At 51.3% G+C, this 25,260-nt stretch overlaps 2 protein-coding genes across 5 annotated transcripts in view; one reads left to right on the plus strand and one right to left on the minus strand.

The window, feature by feature from the left end:
• The first annotated feature begins 4,772 nt into the window (after positions 1-4,772).
• Positions 4,773-20,563, plus strand: CHRNB2 (cholinergic receptor nicotinic beta 2 subunit). 2 transcript variants are annotated; one of them, XR_001111337.3, is made up of 7 exons: positions 4,773-4,836; positions 6,187-6,332; positions 6,512-6,556; positions 6,973-7,082; positions 7,912-8,884; positions 12,174-12,769; positions 13,051-20,563. XR_001111337.3 is itself a non-coding variant. In XM_012476304.3 (6 exons), exons 1-6 carry the CDS (start codon positions 4,773-4,775, stop codon positions 12,342-12,344), a joined length of 1,509 nt encoding a protein of 502 aa, XP_012331727.2. In that variant the 3' UTR covers positions 12,345-20,563. The 2 variants fall into 2 exon arrangements, 1 of the variants encoding a protein (XP_012331727.2); XM_012476304.3 differs by having other exon boundaries at positions 12,174-20,563.
• Positions 19,435-25,260, minus strand: part of ADAR (adenosine deaminase RNA specific) — a 46,985-nt gene continuing 41,159 nt past the window's right edge. For all 3 annotated transcript variants that reach the window (XM_012476285.2, XM_012476284.3, XM_012476286.2), the window contains exons 11-15: positions 25,055-25,188; positions 23,028-23,210; positions 21,809-21,921; positions 21,275-21,402; positions 19,435-21,104 (exon numbers count right to left, since the gene is read on the minus strand). In XM_012476285.2, coding sequence (XP_012331708.2) covers positions 20,867-21,104; positions 21,275-21,402; positions 21,809-21,921; positions 23,028-23,210; positions 25,055-25,188 — 796 coding nt within the window. In that variant the 3' untranslated portion in view covers positions 19,435-20,866. The remainder of the gene's footprint in view (positions 21,105-21,274; positions 21,403-21,808; positions 21,922-23,027; positions 23,211-25,054; positions 25,189-25,260) is intronic.

The following is a 25,260-nucleotide window of genomic DNA, read 5'->3' on the forward strand; positions in this document are numbered from 1 at the left end:
CAGGACAGTAGTTATTTATTTATTTTACCTTCATTTTTAAACAATTGTGATAAAATACACATAAAATCTGCTACTTTAAATTGTACGACTCAGTGGCATTCAGCACATTCATAAGTTGTATAACCATTACCACTGTCTAGTTCCCGAACTTTTTAGTAGTCACCACCCCCTTTCCTCCCTCCTCCCATGGTGTTACTTTTGAAGAAGAGAGAATAACTACTGGAAGGGTCATCATGGGGACTTCTGGATGTTAGTTATGTGTGTTTCTTTCTTTCTTTTTTTTAAATCTAAATGATGGCCATATGGCTGTGTTTATGTTGTGAAAATTTATCTAGCTATATACACTTGTATATACTTTGCTGTATGAAAGTTATATCTAAGTACATATAGATAAATTTGGAGGGGTGTGTATGTGAAATATATTTGCTAACACTGATTTTTTTTCCTGGGAGGTAGGAGTATGAATCCATTTTGTACTTACTATGTTTTGCTGACTTGTTTTCCAGTTGGCATTCATGAATACATGTATTACTTTTGTAATAAAATTTTAAAATTTAAAACATCTTTTTTTTTTTTTTTTTTTTTTGAGATGGAGCCTCACTCTGTTGCCCAGTGTGGGAGTGTAATGGCACGATCTCGGCTCACTGCAACTTCTGCCTCCCAGGTTCAAGCGGTTCTCCTGACTTAGCCTCCAGAGTAGCTGGGATTACAGGTGTGCACCACCACACCTGGCTAATGTTTGTATTTTTTAGTAGAGATGGGGTTTTGCCATGTTGGCCAGGCTGGTCTTGAATTTCTGACCTCAGGTGATTCTCCTGCCTCGGTCTCCCTAAGTGCTGGGATTACAGGTGTGAGCCACCACGCCCAGCCTAAAACATCTTAAATAAAGGACAATGACATTGATTTTAAGCCTTCTCCGCCCAACTGCCTTTTTTTTTTAGACAGGGTCTGGCTCTGTTGCCCAGGCTGGAGTTCAGTGACACTGCAACCTCCACCTTTTGGGCTCACGCTATCTTCCCTCCTCAGCCTCCTAAGTAGCTGGGACTACAGGCACATGCCACCACACTTGGCTATTTTTTTTTTTTTTTAATTTTTTGTAGAAAAAGGGTTTCACCATGTTGCCTAGGCTGATCTTGAACTTTTCAACTCAATTCATCCACCTGCCTCAGCCTCCCAAAGTGCTGGGATAACAGGTTTGAGCCACCGCATTCTGCCAATTTTAAGCCTTTCAAGAGAAAACATTCCTTGTCATCAGAGGCAATGGGAGAGTCTCACCAAAACTTTGCCCAATTACTGTTTAGCCTCAGGATTGATACATCTACATCGTTCATCACCCTCTGTGATTGTGGATCTGTCCACTCTTCCTGACTTCCTTTCTTCTTGGTGGGTGTGGGAGGAGTACGTGCAGTAGAGATGAGGAAGGTGTTCCAGACTCCTTGGACACTGGGTGGTTGTGCTCAGAAGACTCACTCCTTGCCAGGCTGGAAGTAAACTTGAAGCAGAAGCTGGGAGATTTTGAGAAGAGAAGGTAGACAGGCCTGGCAGTTGCATCAGGGGAAGCCAGAGGCTTTTAGCAAGCAAGTGACCCCCCAGTGTCTCATCCCATCAACAAGCAACCATTACAGAGATTTTCGCATGAGAAGACTTTCACAGCCTTCTTCAATCATTCTGCATCCACCAAAAACTCCCTGTATCTCTTAAGAGTTTGTAATACCTGACTGAGAGTGGTGGGTCACGCCTGTAATCTCAGCACTTTGGGAGGCTGAGGCAGGTGGATCACCTGAGGTTAGGAGTTCGACACCAGCCTGAACAACATGGTGAAACCCTGTCTCTATTAAAATAAAAAAATTAGCTGGGTGTGGTGGCGTGCACCTGTAATCCCAGATACTGGGGAGGCTCAGACACGAGAATTGCTTGAACTTGGGTGGCAGAGGTTGCAGTGAGCCAAGATTGCGCCACTGCACTCCAGCCTGGGTGACAGAGCAAGACTCTGTCTCAAAAAAAAAAAAAAAAATAAGAAAAGAGTTTGTAATACCTTTAAGTCATCCTTGTCTTAATGACTTTCTCACGTTTCAAATCTGTTTTCATCTTCATCCTTTCTAGGTTCTTAGACACTATTAACTTCTTCTTCCTCTCTGCTTCCATAGCACTTATGTCTGTTAGAACAGCCACAACATTCTATAATATTTGCTGCCAAACTGTGATCTCCTTAATAGCTGAGACTCAGTCTTTCTGATTACCGCATCCTCAACACATATGGCCCACAACGTATGTGGCAAACCACACATACCTAACAAATGTTGATCTAAATTCTTGGAGGAAGATCTTCCCACCTTCGATCTTTTCCTTAAGTAGAGGGACTACACACATTTTTTCCCTTTTTCTTAAGGCTTTTATTCACTCCTTTTCTTTGTTCCAAGATTTCTTCAGTTCTTAAGAGATTATTGTGTGCTTTCACATGCACATGGCCTGGAGCAAGTGCTGCAGCTTCATGCCCATTTCCGTGTGCATCATGGGGTCTGTAGTCATCCTGCTTCTCCTCCAGTCCTCTTCTAGAGCTTTTCTGCTTCTTCCCTCAATTCCACGACCTGGGGACATGGTAAATAAGTTGCTTTTAGCTGAGCTTTTATTTATATGTTTTTTTAGTTTTTGAAGTAGGGTCTTGCTTCATTGCCCAGGCTGGAGTACAGTGGCCCGATCACACCCCGACCTCCCTGGCTTAAGTGATCCTCCCACCTCAGCCTCTCGAGTAGCTGGGACTATGGGCACATACCATCATGCCTGAACTTTTTAAACTTTTGTACACACATGATGTTATTATGTTGCCCAGGCTGGTTTCAAACTCCTGGGCTCAAGTGATCCTTCTGCCTCAGTGTTTGAAAGTGCTGAGATTACAGGCGTGAGTCACCTCTCCTGACCCCTAGCTGAGATTTCAGAGAGGAATTTTCCCTGCACATTAAAAGATGTCAGTCCAGTACTAGCCCTTTTCCTTACCCGTTGAGCCGTTATAATAATATGCCAGACACCGTGTTGATTCATAATCTAGAGAGGCAGCCACTGCCTCAGGTGGATTCATTTATTCATTGGACATGTTCTGGAAGCATATAACAAGGTAACTGATCTAGTCCTTGGTCAGGCGCAGCTTCCTTGAGGAATTTACATTAATGCAAAATGCTCAGTTAAGTAGAAGGTGATTAGGGGGAACATGGGTTATAAAAGAGCCAAAGAGAACTATGCATTTAAGTCCCTGAAGTGTGGGGGCATGGGATGGATAGAATGTTCAAGGATAGTTAGAATGTGAAGCTGGGGGTGGAGTGACCCAGATGAGGTTGAAGTAGGCAGAGACAGAACAGGACAGAGCCTTGCTGTATGGTAAATCTGCTTTAGTCGGGAATCTTTTGGTTGAAAGTGACAATAGCAAGGCACTGTGGCTCATGCCTGTAATCCCAGCACTTTGGGAGGCTGAGGCGGGCAGAGGGTGGATCACGAAGTCAGGAGATCAAGGCCATCCTGGCTAACATGGTAAAACCCCATCTCTACTAAAAATACAAAAAATTAGCTGGGTGTGGTGGCGGGTGCCTGAGGTCCCAGCTACTTGGGAGGCTGAGGCAGGAGAATCGCTTGAACCTGGGAGGCAGAGGTTGCAGTGAGCCGAGATCGCACCACTGCACTCCAGCCTGAATGACAGAGTGAGACTCCGTCTCAGGAAAAAGAAAAAAGAAAAAGAAATAGAAAAACAACAAAGGGGTTAAGAGTTCAGGGTTCTCATCTTTGGTCTCCTTTGTGTTAGCTTCCCTCTTGGTCAGGCCTCTGTGAGTGCTCCCTGATAGTCACACAGAAGCCAACAGCTTGAGTCAAGAGAAAGGGGGTGAGGAAGGCCAATGGACAGGGGCTGCTTTTCTTTCCACTCTTACCCTCAAGGTTACCTTCTTTGCAGGCAAGTCTAGACCTCCTGAGGTAGACCCTCAGTGGGAGGGCAGGAAGCTTAGCCTTTTAGGGACTTTAGGGAGATAGAGAAGGGGACAAGTGAGGGGACTGTTCCAAGACTCCGGAGTCGTTTGCTTTCTTAAAAATAGCAAACCCACAGCCCCCTATCTCTTTCGCTAAGAGCCTAAATGCTTTTTCTCTGCTGTATCCTCAGCCTACCTGGGGAGCAGGATTATTTGGGTTTGGTAAGAGAAAAAAGGAGGGCAGCAACCCCGGAAACGCCTCCTGTCTCCCGCCTCTCGTTCTGGCCCTCTGGCCCTCAGTAGTAAGTAGGCCCTGACCTACTTGTCTTACTCCTGCTGCTTCTTCCCCCACGCCACCTCGGGCCCCCCGCCCCTTCTCCGACCCCGCTCCAGGTCCTGACCCAACTTCAGGGCTTCGGAACTCCTCCACCGTCCCGTGGAGGGATAGCCCTTCTACCTGACGCACACCCTACCCGGGAAGAACCAATCGAAGACTATCCCACCCAGGGACCCCCCTTTTTTTTCTGGGACCCAGCGTTTCCGCCTCCGGGGCGCAGACTCCTCCCCCTCACCGTCCCAATTGTATTCCCTGGAAGAGCAGCCGGAAAAGCCTCCGCCTTCTCAGACTGGGATAGACGAGAAGCTGCTTTCTCCTCGCAGCCGGCTCCCTGAGCCCCAGGAACCGCCGCGGCGGTCGGCACCACCTGGGCCCAGCTCCAGGCGGGCGCGGCTTCAGCACCACGGACAGCGCCCCGCCCGCGGCCCTCCTGCCCGCGGCGCGCTCCAGCCGGTGTAGGCGAGGCAGAGAGCTATGCCCGCGGCATGGCCCGGCGCTGCGGCCCCGTGGCGCTGCTCCTCGGCTTCGGCCTCCTCCAACTGTGCTCAGGTAAGGGAAAGACCAGCACTGGCCAGGTTCTCCTACCCCAACCAACGGCCCAAGACTCGCCGCGTTCTGACTCACCCCTGCCAGGCCGGAAGGTGGAAGGAGGAATTCCCTAGAGGTGGGGGAGTCTGCTGGGGGTTTGGGGAGAGCTCCCAGGGCTGCAGAGAGCACCTAGGGCTGCAGAGAGCACCTGGGAGACTGGACTGGGACGAGAACATACCCGAAGGAGTAAGTGAAGCAAGCAAGAGATGGAAACCTGGCCAGCGGTGGTAGAGAGGGTGCAGGCACCGAGAGCAAGGAGGCAGGGGATCTCCCCAGGCTTTCTGGGCTGGCAGATGGGCCGGCTCTGAGGGTGCTAAGATGCCATCTGACTTCTTGTGAAGCATTATCTCAAGAAAGGTACGAGGTCCAGCACCCCTCCCTAGGCTCCCCATAGTTTCCCATCCCCCACATTGGGCTCCAGATTCTGGTCACCCCACAGGGGCTGAGAAGGGGAGAGAACGGAACGAACTTTTCAACCCTCTTGTAGGGTGGGACAGGAGGCTTGGAAGGGAAGAAGCTCTGCGAGGCTGAAGACTAGGAAGGAATTCTCTGAGGGAGTGGGGAGGGGTGTGTTCCTGCAGAGTTGCAGAGGGGGATGGAGTATGTGGAGGGTTGTGCAAAGGGAATGCACAACCGATTGAGCTTTCCACACCTACAGGCCATCTCTGGGAGTGGGCTGCTGTGTGTGTGAAACCTGGGGCTAGATATATGCCTGACCCACAGCTTCGGCAGCCCAGCTATTCCACTCCAACCCAGTGCCTTTAGGGAGAGGGAAGGATGGTGTTGTAACCACAGTCACGTGTCATTATGTGAGGCACATAATGTCATTTGCACACATAAATGGTGAACGGGAACAGTTGTGTCCCACCATACACACCCTTTCTCCTCAATCAGTAGAAGAAAGGGTATGTGTGGTGGGACACAAATAACTGGGACAAATAACTGTTCCCCTTCACTGCCCTGCCAAACCTCCCTTGAGTCATAGGTATTTGCTGGGGAAGCCATGGAAGCAGAAATGTCAAACTGCCCTCTGAGACCCTGGGAGAAGAGCAGGTCTCCACGAATCCTTGCAGAGCAGGTTCTTAGTCTGTGGGATTGTCTGGACTCCTTGGTCAGTAGTTTCAGAGAGGGGCTTTTCTATGAAGATGTTAATCTGGGGCCTTCCTGAGGTTAATCTAAGCATTTTGCAGTATCCTTAGGGATGTAGGGAGATACTGGTTGGGCCTGGATTGTCCCACTTGCCTGGGGAGGGTGGGATGCTGGGTGGACCCTCCTTGCCTACTTACTTTTGTCCTGCCTTTCCCTGCCCAGGGGTGTGGGGTACCGACACAGAGGAGCGGCTGGTGGAGCATCTCCTTGATCCTTCCCGCTACAACAAGCTTATCCGCCCAGCCACCAATGGCTCTGAGCTGGTGACAGTACAGCTCATGGTGTCACTGGCCCAGCTCATCAGTGTGGTGAGTGGGGGTGCCAGAGTCTCTGCCCAGCTACTGAAGCCCCGACAACATGTGTTAACATTTGTGTGCTTCCTCCTCTGGTGTTTCCAAGCTTGGGGAGGTGTGAGAGGGACCCTGGGTGGTGGCAGTGAGCCCACAGGCTGAGGGGCTTTCTCGGCAGCCTCTCTTCCTCTCTGCAGCATGAGCGGGAGCAGATCATGACCACCAATGTCTGGCTGACCCAGGTAAGCGTAAGTGCTCTCTTCTACCCACATCCCTGCCTTCTCTTTCCTCCTTTTTCCCCATGTGCTTCTTTCTTAATCTCCTCAAAGGAGGCAGAAAGGTATAGAGTTTGGAGTCCTAAATAATTGGATTTGAATCTTGGCACTCACCAGCTGTGTGACCTTAAACATGTTAAACTCTCCAAGATTCCTTTTCTCATTTGTAAACGTAAATTCTTATACAGTACCTTGGCCTAGCTGTGCAAATTAAATGAGGAAGTACCGTATGAGCCACACTTGATGGGCAGAAAAGTCACTGTGGGAAGAGCCTGGCTTTTAAAAGCTCCCTCAAACCATATGGATCCCCTCCTGTCAGTTTCCTTAATCTTGAGCCCCTCCCAGGGCAGAAATTGGTACTGCCTCCCTCTCTCATTTCCTAGGAATGGGAAGATTATCGCCTCACCTGGAAGCCTGAGGAGTTTGACAATATGAAGAAAGTTCGGCTCCCTTCCAAACACATCTGGCTCCCAGATGTGGTCCTGTACAACAAGTAGGAGTAATGGGAAGGTTGGGGAAGACCACTGGAGGGTTCAGGGAGGGAAGGGGTTATGGGAAAAATAAGAGAAATTCACTTATGCTGTGGGAGGGAAGGGACTTATAATAGACAGATAAGCAGTCACTACCTAGACAGACAGACGCAGACCAGTGAGGTACTGTGTGGACAGCCAAGGTGACCTGGGCCATGACCAGCCCGCTCCCAGCCAGTTAGGACTCCCAGTATGTACCTGGTAATGTGGTAGGGATACAGAGAAGTATTGACAGCCCCTAGTGCCTCCACTGATTCAGGAACAGCTTTCCTGGAAGCCTGGAAAGGACCAAAAAACTTTAAGGTCCCAGTTTATCCTCCAGGTTCTATCCTGCCTCCTGCAATAGTCCCTCTCATCTCTAAGGTACAAAGCCACCTTCCTCAACTGATGGGACCATGCCCTGTCCCCTTCCATTGCTTGGAGCTCCTCACTCTGGCCTCCCTGTCTCCCCCAACTTCTCAACCCTCATGAGGATCAACCAGCTTATACGATGTGTGACAAGTAGCAGATGTGTCCCCTCCCTCCACCCACCACCCCCTACTACCTGTGAGGGGTCACATGGGCCTTCTGACCAGGACGCTTCTTGTGGTCACCAACTCTCTCCTCCCCCATATCCCCTTCTTGCTCAATTCCTGCTCCACCTCTCTATACTCCTGGATGGTTACTCTCAGACCTGGGTTTCCCCTCCCCTCGTCTCCCTTTGGTTTTGCTCTCCTCTCACTAGGAGCTGGGTTGATAGGTGTGGAGGAAGGAACGCTTAGACCAGGACTGACTGTGCCCATCCCTTGGCAGTGCTGACGGCATGTACGAGGTGTCCTTCTATTCCAATGCCGTGGTCTCCTATGACGGCAGCATCTTCTGGCTGCCACCTGCCATCTACAAGAGCGCATGCAAGATTGAAGTAAAGCACTTCCCATTTGACCAGCAGAACTGCACCATGAAGTTCCGTTCGTGGACCTATGACCGCACGGAGATCGACCTCGTGCTCAAGAGTGATGTGGCCAGCCTGGACGACTTCACGCCTAGTGGCGAGTGGGACATCGTGGCGCTGCCGGGCCGGCGCAACGAGAACCCCGACGACTCCACGTACGTGGACATCACGTATGACTTCATCATTCGCCGCAAGCCGCTCTTCTACACCATCAACCTCATCATCCCCTGCGTGCTCATCACCTCGCTGGCCATCCTCGTCTTCTACCTGCCGTCCGACTGCGGCGAGAAGATGACACTGTGCATCTCCGTGCTGCTGGCGCTCACCGTCTTCCTGCTGCTCATCTCCAAGATCGTGCCGCCCACCTCCCTCGACGTGCCGCTCGTCGGCAAGTACCTCATGTTCACCATGGTGCTTGTCACCTTCTCCATCGTCACCAGCGTGTGCGTGCTCAACGTGCACCACCGCTCGCCCACCACGCACACCATGGCACCCTGGGTGAAGGTCGTCTTCCTGGAGAAGCTGCCCGCACTGCTCTTCATGCAGCAGCCGCGCCACCATTGCGCCCGCCAGCGCCTGCGCCTGCGGCGACGCCAGCGTGAGCGCGAGGGCGCTGGAGCCCTCTTCTTCCGCGAAGCCCCCGGGGCCGACTCCTGCACGTGCTTCGTCAACCGCGCGTCGGTGCAGGGCTTGGCCGGGGCCTTCGGGGCTGAGCCTGCACCGGTGGCGGACCCGGGGCGCTCCAGAGGGCCGTGTGGCTGTGGCCTCCAGGAGGCGGTGGACGGCGTGCGCTTCATCGCGGACCACATGCGGAGCGAGGACAACGACCAGAGCGTGAGTGCCACGGGCTGGGCCCCTGGGCGTGAGATACCTGGTCTGCCAGGGCCCGGGTATCTGGAAAGCAGCCGCGTTCCGTAGCCATGCAGAGCTAGAAGGAGTGCAGGAGGGGGAAATGTGAGTTAGGCCTGTGTCGTGAGCCTGGGCGCTGGCTAGGGCCCTTCTGGGTTGGCTTCCGGGAGATGGCACGGCCTAAATTGTAGTCGGTAGAGGATGACCTTGCGGCTCCCTGAGGGCTAGCATCCAGGGCAAAATGCCTGAACTGGGGCATCCTTATACGGGCAGGGAGGCCTGAAACACGAGGAGGCCCTTTAGGGTTGGCAGCCAGCCTGTGGCCGTGACCCCGAGAGTCCCTCCGTGCTGCTTGCATGCCCACATCCACGTTGTTAACCTGCAATTCTTAGCGCAAGTGGAGATGAGTCCTGTGCACCCCACGGGCAGGAGGGGGCAAAATTGAGGACAGTAGGAGTGTGTGTGTGTTTTGGGGGAGGGGTGGTGTCGGTGGAGGGGTTAGGGAGTCCAGGAGCCTGCTTGTGGTGGAAAGGTTGGAGTCCCAAATCAATATCCCCGCTCTTCTGTGTCCCGGGCGATGGCCTTCTGAAATATTTATGGAGATAGGGTGGGTGCAGGAGAGGGCTCTTTGGCCCCTTCCCCAGGCTTTCTGCACACCCGGATTTTGGCTTCTTCTACAGGGTTCCCTGAGAGCTTCCTTGAGACTGAGCCAAGAGTTGGGGAGAGATATGATAGGTTGACATCCCCCCTACTTTGGGCGGGGGCTGGCCCCACCCTGTGGTCAGTTTCTGGCTACCTGGCTGGTTCCAGGCTGAGGCTCAGCTGTTGCCATGGTGACTGGCCAGGTTTCCTCTGGGATAGCTGATATTCCAGCTGGGGGATGAGGAAGGGCACTGCGGTGTGGGCTTCAGAGATCTGTTTCTCTGGACAGCAGATCAGTTGGAGCTGAAGCTTGGGCCAGGGAGCATCATACAGTCTGGATGGAAGAAGAGGTGGGCAAACACTGGAGGAGATGGGGCAGGAACCTTAGAGCCAGCTGAGGACAAGTGGGAGATGCAGGGACTCAGCAGGCTGCCGTTACTGCCTCCGCCTCTCCTGCTGCAGTCACGCATGTATTGTGCATTTACCGAGCTGGGTGCTGAGGATGCGGTGACCTACTTGGATGCTTCACAGGCACCTCAAACTCAACATGTTCAAAACCGAGTGCTTGATCTACATCCTCACCACCAACTTGCTCCTCCACCAGCTTTTAGTACACGGCATCACTCTTCACTCAGTGGTTCACACCGAAAACCCGGAGTGGTCCTTGACCCTGTGCTTTCTCACCTTCTCTGTCCAAGTCATCAGAAGTCCTGTCCTGTCATAACCTCAGCTTCATCCTTTTTCAGCATCTCGATGCTAACCCTGGTGCTAGGACATCATCTGCTCTTGCCTGGTCTAGGACAGAAGAGTCTCCTAATAGTCTCCCTGACTCAGCTCCTATGCTCCTGCATCCAAATGACACCATCTCCCTCTCAGCTCGTGCCTTTCCCTCCTTGCTCAGGTCACTGGCTTATCTTGTCTTAAGCAAGCCTAAGCTCTTTTGTGGCCTCAGGACCTTCGCACGTATGGGTCCCTCTGCTTGGGATGCCCTGCTTTTCTTCTTTTAAAAAATTATTACTATTATTAACTTGCACTCTACTATTTAAGTTGCAGATACTGTGACCCTTTATCCCAAATAATTCAGTGTGTCTCTTCTAAGAACAGGGACACTTTCTTGCATAACCCAGGTCCGGTGATCGACTTCAGAAAGTTTAGCGTCAATATCTTTATCTCATATACATTCCACATTTGAATTTTTCCAATTGTCCCATTGTAGCATCACCCCCGACCCGCATCCTCATCCAGGATCTCGAATTACATTTAGTTGTCGTGTCTCTAGTTTCGTGTCTCTAGTTTCATTCTATCAGGAGCAGTTCCTCCACTTTGTCTGTCATGGCGTAAACGGTTTTAAAGGGTCCAGGTCAGCTGAATGTCTCTCCTTTCGGGTTTGTCTGATTGTTTCTTTCTTCAACTTTTTCCTCACGCAGCTGGTTCCCTCTCACTCATCAGACCTTAGCTTAAATATCACCTCCTTAAAAAGGCTTTCCCAGGCCACACTCCAAATGATAGCGCCTCCTCTTCGTCATCATGGTGCTTCGTTTCCCAGTGTGTAATTTTAAAATTTGCGCTTATTTTTGCTCCGCCTCCCTCAGTAGACTGTAAACCACTGGATGCGTGTCTGTTGCTCATTTGCATCCCCAGTGTGTAGCATGGTGCCAGGTATATAACAGGCACAGTTGCCTCACGAATGGGCTCTTCAGCTGCTGACTAAATAAAGATGCTCAGTAGCTGTCTCTCCACCCCCTGAGCTGGCTGGGCTCCAGATAAACACGTGCATAAAGGCCCAGACTCAGGCTGGAGAGGAGCAGCTCTGAGGAGACGCTGGCCCTTTGAGCAAGCTGTGTGACTGGCTCTCAGTCCCACAGACAGGATTATCTTTTTGACTGATGTGTTCACATCTGGGACCCGGTCCTTACCCTCTGGGGACTGTGGTGTGGTTGGATGGGGCTCAGTGTGTGATCATAAAAGGAGCCAGGCCTGCTGAGGCAGCCATTTACTCACTAAGTCAGCAGCCATCTACTTGACACTCTGTGTTCCAGATGTTGAGATTAAAAAGATGAATCAGGGTCCTTGTTTGGGAGCCTGTAGCTTAGTAGGGGCACAGGCTTACAAATGGAAACAATGCAGTACAGTAAAAATACTGTGACGGAGATGTGTACACAGTGCAGAGGGAGCGCAGAGCGGACAGCGGTTCATGCTGATCTGGGGGTCGAGGCAGCCCTCAGAGAAGGTGATGTTTGATTTGGGCTTTGAAGGATATGTAGGAGTGTACCAGGTAGAGAAAGGGAGCTCAGGATTTCCAGACACAGAGGAAACCCAAAGGCACAGAGGCCTGGGAGGTCACACTGGGGTTTGGTAAGGCCATGTTATGGGGTGGGAGGAGGAGGAGATAGGCTCGTATTTGTCACTGGTGGGTCTCGATTCCAGACTTGGGAGTTTGGATGGGCCCTGAAGGCAGTGGGAGGGCCACTGGAGGCTTTTGCTAAGATCAGAGCCATGCTTTAGCAAGGCCATTCTGGGATCGCCGTGGGAGAGGAGTGGGGTGTGCGTCTGTGCGGTGGGACCTGCTTATACTCGTTTGCCTCCCGTCCTGCATCATGTGACCTGGGCCTCCTCCGTCTCCTCCATCCAGGTGAGTGAGGACTGGAAGTACGTCGCCATGGTGATCGACCGCCTCTTCCTCTGGATCTTTGTCTTTGTCTGTGTCTTTGGCACCATTGGCATGTTCCTGCAGCCTCTCTTCCAGAACTACACCAGCACCACCTTCCTCCACTCAGATCACTCAGCCCCCAGCTCCAAGTGAGGCCTTCCTCGTCTCTGTGCTCCCTCACCCCGCCACGCTCTGTTGCACAGTGGGGTTGGGTGGAGGACGGACGAGTGAGCTACCAGGAAGAGGGGCGCTGCCGCCACAGATCCATCCTTCTGCTTCATCTGGAGCCCCTCCTCCCCCGCACCTCCATCCACACACAGCAGCTCCAACCTGGAGGCTGGACCAGCTGCTTTCTGTTTCGGCTGCTCTCTCTTCTTGTACCAGCCCAGGCAACAGTGTTGACGGGGGAACAAGCCTGCTGAGAAGCAGAAGACAGAGATGGCAGAGCCATCCAGCCTGAGGAGTGATGGGCAAGGGGCCAGGATCGTCTGCTGCCTCCAAGTCTTGGGAGAAGAGCAGCATAGGACGAGGGGTGAAGAGCAGGCGCTCAGACTGCACCAGGCTGGCCTGACACAATGGTAGCTCGGAAGGGAGGGGAAGAGGAGAGAGGCCCTTGTGTGACCTGACACCTACTGCTGCTTGAGTGGACAGCAGCTGGACTGGGTGGGCCCCACAGTGGTCAGCGGTTCCTGCCCAGTGGGTTTAGCCTAGCCCCGCGGTCACAGACCCCTGGGGGAGGCTTCCAGCTCAGTCCCACAGCCCCTTGCTTCTAAGGGGTCCAGAGACCTTCCCCAGATCCTCTTTACCCACTGAGTAATTCTGCACCTTCTAGACTTCCCTCTCCTTCCTTTCTTCTCAGGCTCAAGGTGTGCTGGGTAAGGCTGAGTATTAGGGGAGCTTCTGAGTTCGGAATCTTTGAGTGACCTGCTTGGAGTCTCAGGTCGAAATACTTGAATTCTGTGTGAAGTGCAAATTCATGGGCTTTTGGAACTGGAAGAACTTTGTACAGCCATGGATTCCAACATGAGCCATGTCGCAGATGAAGAAACAGACCCACACGGTGAGGCAAGCCCAGGTGGGTCTCTGGCCCTTCCTCCCTGCCCTGAGATCCATCTGTCGAGTGCTCTGTTTTTTCCCCACTTTGAACTGACTGATTACTCGAAGGAAATGAACGAAGGATGTTAGCTTTAAGCCGACCCAGCCTTTGACCACAGCAGAGCTGAGGCGAACGGCTGGAACTCTGCTACAACGGGGCCGCTCCACCCTGTCCTGTCCGTGGTTCCATCCTTCTGGCTGTCACTCTTCCTCTTCCCCCTCCCAACCAAACCTGAGCAGCTTTGAAGCAGAACCTGGAAAGGACAGGGCTGCTGCTGCCAGTGACTCCTCAGAAAGCACAGCCTCAGCTTCCTGTCCTGTGTGTCCCTGGAAGCTGTACCCTGACTCTGCTCCCAGAGGCCAGCTGGAGGCCACTTGGCCGGATAGCCCAGGGAACAGACCTCTTAAGGGATCTCCTGTTTGCTTGTGGTCCCAGCCTGGGCTCAATGCTGGGCCAGCAGATGGTGAGTTACAGAGGGATCAGCCTGCCAAGTACACCTGAGGGGCCTGACCTGACACAAGCCATTTTGTCCCCAGATCCCAGCTGGGACTCCTGCTCCTCTAGGCATGGCAGAGGTGGAGGAGACAGCACAGGCATAGAGCATGGGACAGGGACCCCAGAGTCTGGATTCAAGTCCCGGCTCTGCTAGTAACTCACGTGAGCCAGCTTGAGCAAGTCCCTTCACCTCACCTGTACAACGTGGGTGGCAATGCCCTCTTCGTGAGGTTGCTGTGAGGACGAGGCAGTGCTTGTGAAAAGCCCAGCGCTGTACCTGGCAGAGTAGATGCTTCACGAATGCTGAGTCTGAGAGGCAGCTGGAGCTGGTGAGAATGGGGTCACCCGACTGTCGTGCCAGCCTCCCTTCCAGGCCCACTCTTCCCCTCTCTCTTCCCCGAGGAAACCAAGTCTCCCTTATCAGGAAGAACTGGGGGAGCTGAGAGGAACATTACAGGGAACGCCCGAGGGAATCCAGTGGGTGGGCAGGCTTCTCTCTGGAGCCCCCCTCAGCAGTTTCATTCCATTCCTGGGCTGAATCCTTACCTTGGCCCTGCCTCCCTTTTGGGTCAGCACTTCCTGACACAGAGCCTCCCTATGTGCTCAGGGACCCCGGGCTCTAGTCAGTTACTGGCTGTGGAAGGACATCATTGCGACAGGAAGCCAGCAGCTGCAGGAGACAGGCCTCAGTGCATTTCCCCTTCTGCCAGGACAGGCTCACGGACATCTTTTCTTGGTAGCAGGGAGAGTGTCTGCACCATGGAAACTTCCCCTCTTCTAGAGCAGATTGGGAGTTGCTTGTATTATACCTGAACCCTCCTCAAACCCATGGTCCTGGAGAAAGCATCTTGGAACCAGAAACAGCAACAGGAAAGGAGCCTCCCTCTGAAGGGTAGGATGTCGGCCTGAGGCCTCTCTCTTGGCTCTCCCAGGGCTTGGGCTACCTGGAGGCCCCAGCAGCTGCTGCTGTGGCTGTACTTGCTTTTAATAGTTCCCATACGTGGCTGTTGTCCAAGTTAAGTCACCAAATGGTGCTAGAGGGGATGGCAGAGGGCAGCTTGCCCAGCTCCTCTCCATGACCCAGTTAACGCACAAGGAGACTGAGGCCTGGAGGTTGTCTGCTGTTTGAACTCTTATAAGAACCGCTGTCCTGCATCTACACAATGAAGATGACAGAGCTAGCTGAGGTCTTCAGCAAGAAAGGGGTCAGTGTATACGAAAGGATTACCTGGGCAGTGTCATACCTTCCATCTCTGTATGCAGCCCTTTAGGGACCATCACAATAAGAGGTGAGGGCAGAGGTGAAGGAAAAGGGGCTCCACTGCCCAGGCAAGGTGTTACCACGTGTTGAGACGGTGTGAACCCTCAAGTGCTTTGGGGGAACCACAGTCTCTTCCACTCTTGGGTCCTGTGTCCTCTTGATGTCAAGGAAGCTTCTATGCCTCCTTTCTGTGGTGGGGCTATATCTGCAGAGAATCGGGTGCCCAGCATTGGGCAAGGACTGGAGGAAGCTCCAGATCTGGAGGAGGAGGCAGAGAGACTGGATGGAAACCCGCAGCGAGGGTTTGGGAGTGGGAAGTGAGGAAACGATGGGGTTATCTCCATCACAGACGGCAAGGCCACAGGTGATCTGAGAACTATTTTTGTCTGAAAAGAAGGCATGCACAGGCTCTCTGCTTTTGACAGGCGGTGCTGCAGTGGGAGGAAGGCAGCTTCCTGGCAGCGAGGTAGAAATACTAGAACAGCTGGTACCAAGTTATTGAAAATTCAAAAGCAAACAAGACACAGCAGCCCCGGGTGCTGTGTTCTGCTGAGGAAGGCTATGGCAGAGGAAGGGCAAGTCCGTTTCCTCCTAATGGTCCTGAAGCCGGAGGAAGAGGAAACAGGGAGGGCTCTTTGGGTGATGTGGTGGCCTTGGGCTGTTTGTATCCCAGTATTAGCTTCCGTTACTAAGGGTCTGCCCTGCGCCAGGTCCTCAGCATGTGCTCAACAGAATTGCAGCTCAGAGAGACCAAATGACAGCTAGTGAGTAGTGCTGGGCCTGAACCCCAAATGCCAGGCCTGAACCCCAAAGTCCACACTTTTGCTGTAGCTGCTGAGGCAGGCAGAAGAGCTCCTCGGGAGGAAAGTGAGGGGCATTCAGGGCCTTCTCTGAATCACTCCCCAAGCCAGAGCAGAGCCGGTTCCCGCTGTCCCTGTTTCCAGGCACAGTGAGGTGGGTGTTGTAGCATCCCTCTCAGCCCAACCAGTGCTGGCCAGACTCCCACCCACCGACCTTGACTAGACAGAGGACAAACAGCCACCTTTTAGTCTTCATCCCAACAGGTCCAGGCGGTCAGTGTGATAGCCACGCGGTTCCTAAGGGACTGTAGGTCTAGGAATTATTAGACACTCCCTCAGCCACCCTCAGTGCCCTAATCTTTCCCACACTGCCCTTGGCCTCCCGTCTGCACTCCTGGAGTATTTGCACTGGTCTAGTCCACTCCAGGTTGCACTCATTAGGAACTCAAGATTCTCGTAAAGAAAGTTGTTTCCAAAGTTGTCTTGTCACTCTGTTATATTTGGGGGTTGGGGAAGAGCCCTCATGGGCCAGTGTTGGCAAATACAGGAAAAAGGGAGAATGCTGGGGAAGCTGGATTTGGGAGAGGTTAAAGACATTACAAGAATCCAAAGAAAAGGTGAGTGGTGACAAAAGTCTGTTGAGTTACTGTGATTTGCTGCTTTACAAATCCACTCATCAGATGGAAAAGAAATGGCCAAATGACCGGGCCTGGAGCAGGCAGAGTCCAGAAACGGCCCCTGGGGAGTCCTTTGTAAAGGACGGGGCGGAGGTGAGGACCAGTCTCCTGGAGGCAGGGATGGCTGGGGTTTCCTCTCATAGCCCCTGTGCTCTGGGAAGTCAAGGCTGCAGTTTGCATAAGGCCAGATGTGCAGATCTGGGCTCACATCCTGGAAACAGGATTAAATTGTGAGCCCCCTAAATGAAATGCAGGTGGACAGCAACTGAAATGAGCTGAAGAAAAAAATCCCTCTTGCGCTCCCACAGGGCAGCCCTACTTCCCAGCCCACTCAGGGAGAGTCGTGGGAGGACAGTGTTGTTCCCTCTGGAGACAGGGTAGCTGGGCACTTGCCTCAGGCTTTAAGGAAACCATCCACTTTCTAAAAGACCTAGCACCACATTTCCCTCCATCTGGAACTGGGAGCTGTCTGAGAACAGAGGACAGAGGCACTTGAGAGTCCTGCTACATCACAGCAGGCAGAGACAACAGCCCTCAGTCTTGCAATTTATAACTGTTGGCCGGTACTGTGGCTCATGCCTGTAATCCCAGCACTGTGGGAGGCTGAGACGGGTAGATCACCTGAGGTCAGAAGTACGAGACCCGCCTGGCCAACATGGTATACAAAATAATAGCCAGGCTTGGTGGCGGGTGCCTGTAATCCCAGCTATTTGGGAGGCTGAGGCAGGAGAATCGCTTGAACCTGGGAGGCAGAGGTTGCAGTGAGCCAAGATTGCACCACTGCACTCTAGCCTGGGCAACAAGCCTAGGCGACAAGAGTGAGACTCGGTCTCGAGAAAACAAAACAAAAAAAAAGCTGTTCAGCTCACCCAGCAATGTATTTCAGCACATGATGAATGACACCTGTGGTGTGTTCTGGTCCTTAAGAAATATGCCCACATGTCACTGGACCTTCTGGCCTCAGTTGTTCCTTCTGTGTAATGGATGAGGCAGGTTTCATTGGGACTTAGCCTCAAAGTGCTTTAGGTCCTCTGGTATGATATTTTTAAAAGGTCTAGGATGACTCTTCTAGAAATTCTGAAGGAAGTTTCAATGTGAAAAGGTACATTCTCTTTCAAATTCAAGGAGAGATATTTTGGATGTCACCTATGATGTAAAATGAAAACGGTGTATCTCCTGACTGCAGCCAAGCCTGCCCTGGTCCCGGCTGCAACTTTACTCCAAATACCTACATTCCTGGAAGCTAAACAGCTGCGGGTAGTGGGGTTTGGGGAGCTAGAAAAATGCCCCTGAAGGAGAGCCGGCATCGTGTACGTAATTGCTAACCCCGTCTCAAGGGGTGTTTTTCTCCTCTGGGCCTTGACATCCTGCATCTCAAGTCCCGTTGGACAAGATATTTAATAGTGGGCTCTCTGGGGAAGTAATCAAAAGGTGCCTGATGAACCCCACCCCTGCCCAGACACACACTTACCCACCAAGGGAGGTTCTTCGAAACGGCTCCTTTCCAAAGACTGAGGGACGGCCTTGTCCCTGGCAGGTTCATGTCAGATACCACTGATGCTGTTATCAGAAACCCCAGGGCCAGGTCCCTCTGTTCCCATTTTCACCTCCCCAAAGAAACCAGGACTTGAAACTTTCTAAGAATTCAGATTCTTCTTTTTTTTTTTTTTTATTTATGAGGAATGTATATTGGTATTTGCTGTTATCAAGGGACACATAAAAGCGGAATCATAAACTGGACTGCGGCCATTATCACGGCACCCAAGTCTGTGCTCTTGGGCTCTTCCTGACTCTGCTCTTGGAGTCACAACTAAGACTCCAAAAAACCAGCGAAGTCCCTTTAACGTGAGTAAAGGAAATAGCTTGAAGCACTGATAATTTTTACAAGTGACTATTCAAGGAATGCACGGTAGCCACAGTTCAGACAAATCAACTACAAAACTCATTAAAAAGAAAGAGTGGGGATGGGTGCTGCTTATTTAAAACAAACGACTGGACAAAAAAGTGAAGCTAACAGTGGGCAGAAGCGCTGCCTCCTCCGTCCTGTGTGACTCAGAGGGGCAAGGGGGCGCGGGGCTGCGTGACCAGACACGGCTCATGTCCAGCAGACGCGTGGAATTCAGGGATGCCTTGCTGCCTTCCTACAACAGAAACGGAATACTACAGGCTTGCTAGATAAGATCTTGGGGGTGAGTGGGGGTTCTGATCTTGTGAGAGCCCGTGTTCCCAGTTAAAGAAGAGGCGGCTGGTCAGAACTCTGCTGGAGAATCTAATGCCCAAGACGGACCGGAGGCCAAACGTTTGGAGGACTCAGTCCTTCCAATGCTGAGAACCACAGACTTCTCTGCCCTGCATGTGGATGCCAAGACTGATTTCCTGCGCCCCCGGCAGACTCAGAGCCAGGGAGCAGGCCTCTTCCACTCCAGGAGACAGGTGTCATTTCCCTACCACTTCCTTGGGATGCTTTGGACTTCTGCAAAGACATCCTTAGTCTATTTTTAAAACCTGCATTTTCTTATTTTGGTCAATTTTTGGTCAGAAGTACAGAGGGTATAGAATAAAAGCGAAGATGTGAATGTCTCTACCATTGAACAGGGGGTGACCTAGTCAGCAGTTTGCAGGGAAATCAACTGAGGGCGCTGGCTCAGCACGTTCCCAGATGAAGGTCTGTCATCTAAGGAGAGAGGCAGGCTCAGGTCCTGAAGGTGGCAGAGCCTCGGTAGTCCTCCTGAGTGTGCCTAGCTGACCGTTACCAAGGGACACGTAAACGTAGAATCAGAACTGGCCCACAGCCATCATCATGGCACCCAAGTCTATGCTTGAGCTCTTCCCCACTCTGCTCCTGGAGTCATGACCAACACTCTAAAAGCCAACAAAGTCTCTTCAATGTGGGTAAAGGAAACAGCTTCAACCATTGACAATTTTTACAAGTGACTATTCAAAGAATGCACAGGAGCCAGAGAACCAGACTCCACAGAGAGGCCAACGGCTCTGACCACACGAGTCAAGAGTCAATGTTCCGTGGAGGTGTAGACAAAGGAGTCCACCTCACAGAATCTGAAGATGACCTGCCCTTTCGCTACTGCTTTCTCTGTCAGCCCTGTAAAGATCAGGTCTGCACCCTGCCCACGAACCTACTTCTGAAGCCATCTGGAAAACGAAAGCACTTGGATAAATGGAAAAGTATGCTTGAATTTTAAATCTGCTCAATTATAGGTTATCTGTAGCAGTTAAGAATCAACATCTATGGCATTCTTTTAAATGCTCCTAATTTACATAGGACTTAGTCAAATTCCCTTGGTATCATTGTCACGCGAGATTATGCCGGGTGGAACAGTGATGTGAGCCAACGTGATTTTTTGCCCTTATTCTCGCTAAGTCATGATTATCTGAGCAGAGATGATTTTATACACTCTAGGATTTGTCCTGGATTTTTTCCTACCAGTTGACTAGGGTGTACACCCAGCACTGGCAGGGCAAATTCCTAGGAATGCTTTAGGGGAAGAGGCAGCTGGAAGCTTGGCAATATTCTAAGGAATGCCTGTGCTCCCTAGGAAGTGGTCTGTGTCACCCTGCAGGGTGAAACCTCAGCTACTGCTCAGGCAACTCCCTTAACTCAGTCTGGCTGGTTCTAGGCTTCCCTGCTGCTGGGGGAAGGGATGCACTTTGGAAGCAGCCCTCCTTGTCTTGCCTGCCCTGCGGCTGACTAAAGTGCAAGATGGGAAGATGGCTGGGCATTACCTGCAGGTTCCAGCCACACTTGCATGCACTGGTAACTGCAGTTTTAAACTCCTCCCCTTGCAAATGTTTCACCAAATCCTTTAAGTTCATCTCTTTACCCTCTGAGGGGGAAACGGAGAAATTCTGATCACAAGGAAAGAATCTCAGAAGAGGAGAAGGGGAAGTAGCGGGATCTGCGTAATCCACGAATGAAATCATCAGTCCCTGACATGATCCAGAGTTGACTGAAACCTAATCAAGACCACAAGAGGTCAGTGTAGCAAACACAAAGGGAAAGGAGATGGCAAAAAATCAAAACAAAACTTTTAAGAGGAAATGGACCGCAGGTGCTCGGTGACTATGTACGTTTTGGGTAGAAAGAAAAGATAACTTCTTAGGTCTCTGTCTCTTCACTTGGGGAAGAAAAGGGGGGCCTGGCCAGACCTTGCCTAGCAATCCCAAAGTAGGATAAATGGGAACCCAAAGTTTTCAGTATCACCAACTATGGCTTAAAAAAAAAAAAAAGGAGAAAAAAAAATCCCCTGACCATGTGAGGAGGAATGCTACAGCCTACCTCTCTCTCACCCTAGCATGCCACACCCCAATCCATCTGTCACTGGAGCATACTATACTGGGCAGAGATAAAAGTTCTTTTCCTCCTGGGGTTTGCTAATCCAGTTCCCATAGCCCATATCCTTCAGGCTTTTTTTGAAGTAGTTCTTGGCAATCTCGTAGTCACGGGCAGCTTTCTTGGCCTCACCATAGGAGAGTCTCAGTAGATCCCTGCGGTAACGGAAGGAGCAGAGCTTCTTAAACAGAAGAAAAATGTTCTTTTTGGAGACCCGGGATAATTCATTCCGTGGCCTGGAGAAACAAAAGCACTCATTATTTACCCGGGAACTGTAAGGTGAGGAGATCACGGTGGAGAAACTGTGGCCGGGGAGGCGGCGCTCAAGCTCTAAGGCTGCAAAGTTGCGATCACCCTCACAAGTCAGGGCAGAGGCTTGGCTCTCACGGCTCTCCCATCTCCTTACCCATCCACGGTGCCTCTGGTGCCGTCCAGGATCTCCAGGTCATAGCCATCAGCCAGACACCAGTTGACGCTCGTCTCCTTAGTCTTCCCTGACTGCCTTTTGGAATCATATACGCTGACTCTGCCAACCTAGGAATCCCAGAAGCAATGGGATAAAGATGGAAACCTTTCAGGAATAAGATTCTGAAGCAGGGACTCAAGACTCAAAGGAAAGAGGAAGTGTAGGGTCATGATCTTGCCCCTGTATTTAGGGTTGTGTTTGGCAAAGACGGAGCACACTCTAGACATACTAACTCCACCTTGATTCAGACTGATTCCAGACTAAGAGAAGGGAAGCCCTTGGCATCCAAAAGGAAGGAAGTTTAAGTTCTGGGGACACCAAGCAATGTTGGAGGTGGGCCTCTGTGGGCAATGTTCCCCTCGGGCCACCACTGTGAGCAACGTTCCCCTTGCCCGCAGTGTACATTTTTCCTCTGTGTACGTGACTGCTTGAAAAGGAGAAAAATGTCAGGGAAAACAGAGGGGGTTACAGCACCTTGGGGTGGTTGACAATAAAGGGATGTCGGAGTCCATCCTCAAATGCACTCCCGTCTCTTGTCATACGACAGCAAATAGCACGGGTCAGATGCCCTTGGCTGAAAAGGTAACCTGCGAACAAAAAGAGAAACATATATTGCGTTTGCACCAAATGCTGTTCAGAGGCAGAGGCATGTGGAGATCTTTGAGGTACAAAGTACAGTCACCAAGAAACAGCAACAGCTGCCTTGCTAGGAAGCACATTCTGACTGGGGCTACCCAGGATCTACATGGGGGCATCAGATATTTAAGCAAAATATATGAGGTTCCAGGTAAGGCCAAAGACTGTGGAGAGCAAGGAAACTAAGATGCTGCAGTTTTAAGCTGCTGGTTTTTTTGTTTTATTTTGTTTTTAAGACAGGATCTCGCTCGGTCTCCCATGCTGGAGGGCAGTGGCATGTTCACAGCTCACAGTAGCCTCAACTTCCTGTGCTCAAGCAATCTTCTCATCTCAACCGCCTAAGCAGCTAAGTAGCTGGGACAATAGGAGTGTGCCACCATGCCCAGCTAATTAAAAAAAAAAATTTAGAGATGGGCGTCTTTATGTTACTCAAGCTGGTCTCAAGCTCCTGAGCTTAAGCGATCCTCTCGCCTGGCCTCCCAAAGTGCTGGGATTATAGGAATGAGCCACTGCACCTAACCCTGCTGTGTTTCTTTTTTTTCCCCTTTTTTTGGAGACACAGTCTCACTCTGTTGCCCAGGCTGGACTGCACTGGCATGATCTCAGCTCACTGCAACCTCTGTCTCCCAGGTTCAAGTGATTCACATCCCTCAGCCTCCCAAACAGCTACTATAGGTGTGCCCTACCACACCAGGCTAATTTTTGTATTTTTGGTAGAGATGGGGTTTCACCTTGTTGGCCAGGCTGGTTTCAAACTCCTGGTCTCAAGTGATCTGCCCGCCTCCGACTCCAAAACTGCTGGGATTACAGGCGTGAGCCCACCATACCCTGATCCTGCTGTTTAACTCATCTTAAAAAGGCTGGCCTGGCTGGTCTTTATGGAGGCTTGCTGCCTAAACCCATCTTCCTACCACAGCAGACTGGACAATCTATTACTGAGTGAATCAAACTCACTTTAATAGGGGAGACATAACACTTGGCAACAAAGCATGCAGTTTGCTGGGATTTGGGAACAAGCAGGACAGACCAGTTCCAGATCCCAAGGCAGGCCCCTTACCCAATGTGACAGATTTGAGATAAATGGGCTGCAGGAAGTGGGTCAACAATGCCCCTTGCAGGCCCAGCACGTTCCAGCGTAGGATTTTGTCACTACAGGACATGGTACGGAGTCTCTCCCCAAGCCGAATGCCATCCCACGTAGGCACGATGTCACTGGATTCCACAGGGATCGTGCCTTCTCCTGTGTGAGAGACTTGCATCAGACCCACAGGGGCCGCTGGACCAAACCACTCCTTCGTGTGGTTTTTATACTCCTTAAGCTTGGGCCACCGGCTGCATTCATTCATTCTTCATGTATCTCACAGCCCCTGCTATGCGCCAGGCACTATGCTTGGTGGTGGGAAAGAATGGTGAGGAAAATCAAGTAAGATCCTTGTCTTCCCAGAACACCTATGGTGGTTAAGAGGATAGAAAGGGCAGAGAACAGACACTAAACCAGTAACCAGTACATACGGAAGAATTCCAGATGCTGACAGTGCTCTGAAGGCTTTGAGGGAGCTATGATGGAGGACCGCAGGGGGAACCTCCTGGGACAGAAGCAGCAGGGGAGCCCAGCCATGGAGGAGAAGGACAGCTGGAGAAAGCGTTTCAGGCACACAGGACAAACGCAAAGGCCCCAAGGCTGCCAGCGGATTGTTCGTTCAGGGTGCTGACAGAGCCAGCGTGGCCAGAGCCATTCACGAGGGATGGGGAAAGTGGCATGAGATGAGGCCGGATGATCACAGCGGGTTTGCTTGTAAATGAAGTGCAGTGGTAAACCACTATGTTAAAAAAAAAACCAACCAGCTTTATTGAGATACAGTGCGTATGCCATACAGTTCACCCATTTAAAGCATACAGTTCAGTGGTTTTTAGTATATTCACAGAGTTCTGCCAACTGTCATCACAGTCAATTTTAGAACATTTCACCACTCCAAAAAGAAATCTACCCATTGGCGCAGCCACTCTTCATCTCTCCAACCCTCCCACCCCCGGCCCTGGCAACCACTCATCCACTTTCTGTCTCTATGGATTTGTCTATTCTGGACATTTCATATAAATGGAATCATACAATATGTGATCTTTTGTGACTGGCTTTTTTCTTTTGGCATCAACTTTTCAAGTACATCCATATTGTAAGCATGTATCAGTACTTCATTTGTTTTTTTTCTCTTTCCTGGCAGGATCTGCTTGGAAGTACTTCATTTCTTTTTATGGCCAAATAATACTCAATTTATGGATATATTTGATGTTTTATTTATGAATCCATCAGCTGATGGACATCTGGGTTTTTTCCACTCTGTATGGCTATTGTGAGTAACACTGCCATCAACATTCACTTCTTAGTTTCTGTGTGGACACGGGTTTCCATCTCTCTCCAGCATATACTAGGAGTGAAGCATTGGCCCCATGGTAACTGTGTCTACACTTTAGGGTATTTATCTGGGTTTTAGGACCACAGTGATGACTGCTGAAGTGTGGCCTGAAGGGAACGGAGTGGATGTGAGGAGACAGTATGGGGACAGGAGAGGATATGAGGACGAGTCGTCAGTGCACAAGGCACAGTCAGCTGCCAGCCAGCTAGACAGGAGGGGACCCAGGCACATGGCACCCCCGTCTGTCAATTCCTCAGGACTTGGCTGTGCTACACTCTCTTTTCATTTCCTCCACCCTCTCTCAGGGTGATCCTACGCATTCCTATGGCCGTGCACACCCTTCAGGGGGATGATTCCCGTATTTTTATTTTCAGCCAAGCTCTCTCCTCTGAGCTCCACATGGGAACCTCCACCTCCTATCTGACTTGGGGATGATCACATTCAAATGAACCTTGATCTTCCCGCACATCTCCCCCAAATGATCACATTCAAAATGGACCCTTCATCTTCCCACACACCTGCCCCACCCAGGTCTTCCCTCTCCTGCTAACAGCACCTCTGTGTCCAGTGACTAATGGTAAAATCCCAGCAGCCTCGCAGAGACGTGAGAGCCCAGGGCCTTGCGGAGCATTTTGCGGGGAGGAGGGGGTGGGAGGCGTGTATCACTCACCGTTCTCCACCTTGGTGCGGAGCTTGCCTTGTTTGGGATTCTCAAAGACAGGGTAGTGGCGGGAGTCTGTGTTTTCCATAGCACGGTCGCTGCAGGACTTGTCAAAGAGGGCCCCATCTCCACATGGAGCGGTGCTGCAAAACAGGGGTGGCTGTTAAAACCTGCCTGCGGGAAATCTGCAATCTTATGGGGCTCCAAAACAGTCA

The sequence above is a fragment of the Aotus nancymaae genome, unplaced genomic scaffold (assembly GCF_030222135.1).
Source record: "Aotus nancymaae isolate 86718 unplaced genomic scaffold, 86718_ANA_hifiasm-v0.15.2.pri h1tg000108l, whole genome shotgun sequence".
Lineage (NCBI taxonomy): Eukaryota > Metazoa > Chordata > Mammalia > Primates > Aotidae > Aotus > Aotus nancymaae.

Coding starts and splice junctions, on each gene's coding strand:
- CHRNB2 (XM_012476304.3), top strand. CDS start 4,773: ATGGCCCGGCGCTGCGGCCCCGTGGCGCTGCTCCTCGGCTTCGGCCTC. Junction 4,837..6,186: donor CCTCCTCCAACTGTGCTCAG/GTAAGGGAAAGA, acceptor TTCCCTGCCCAG/GGGTGTGGGGTACCGACACA. Junction 7,083..7,911: donor GATGTGGTCCTGTACAACAA/GTAGGAGTAATG, acceptor ATCCCTTGGCAG/TGCTGACGGCATGTACGAGG.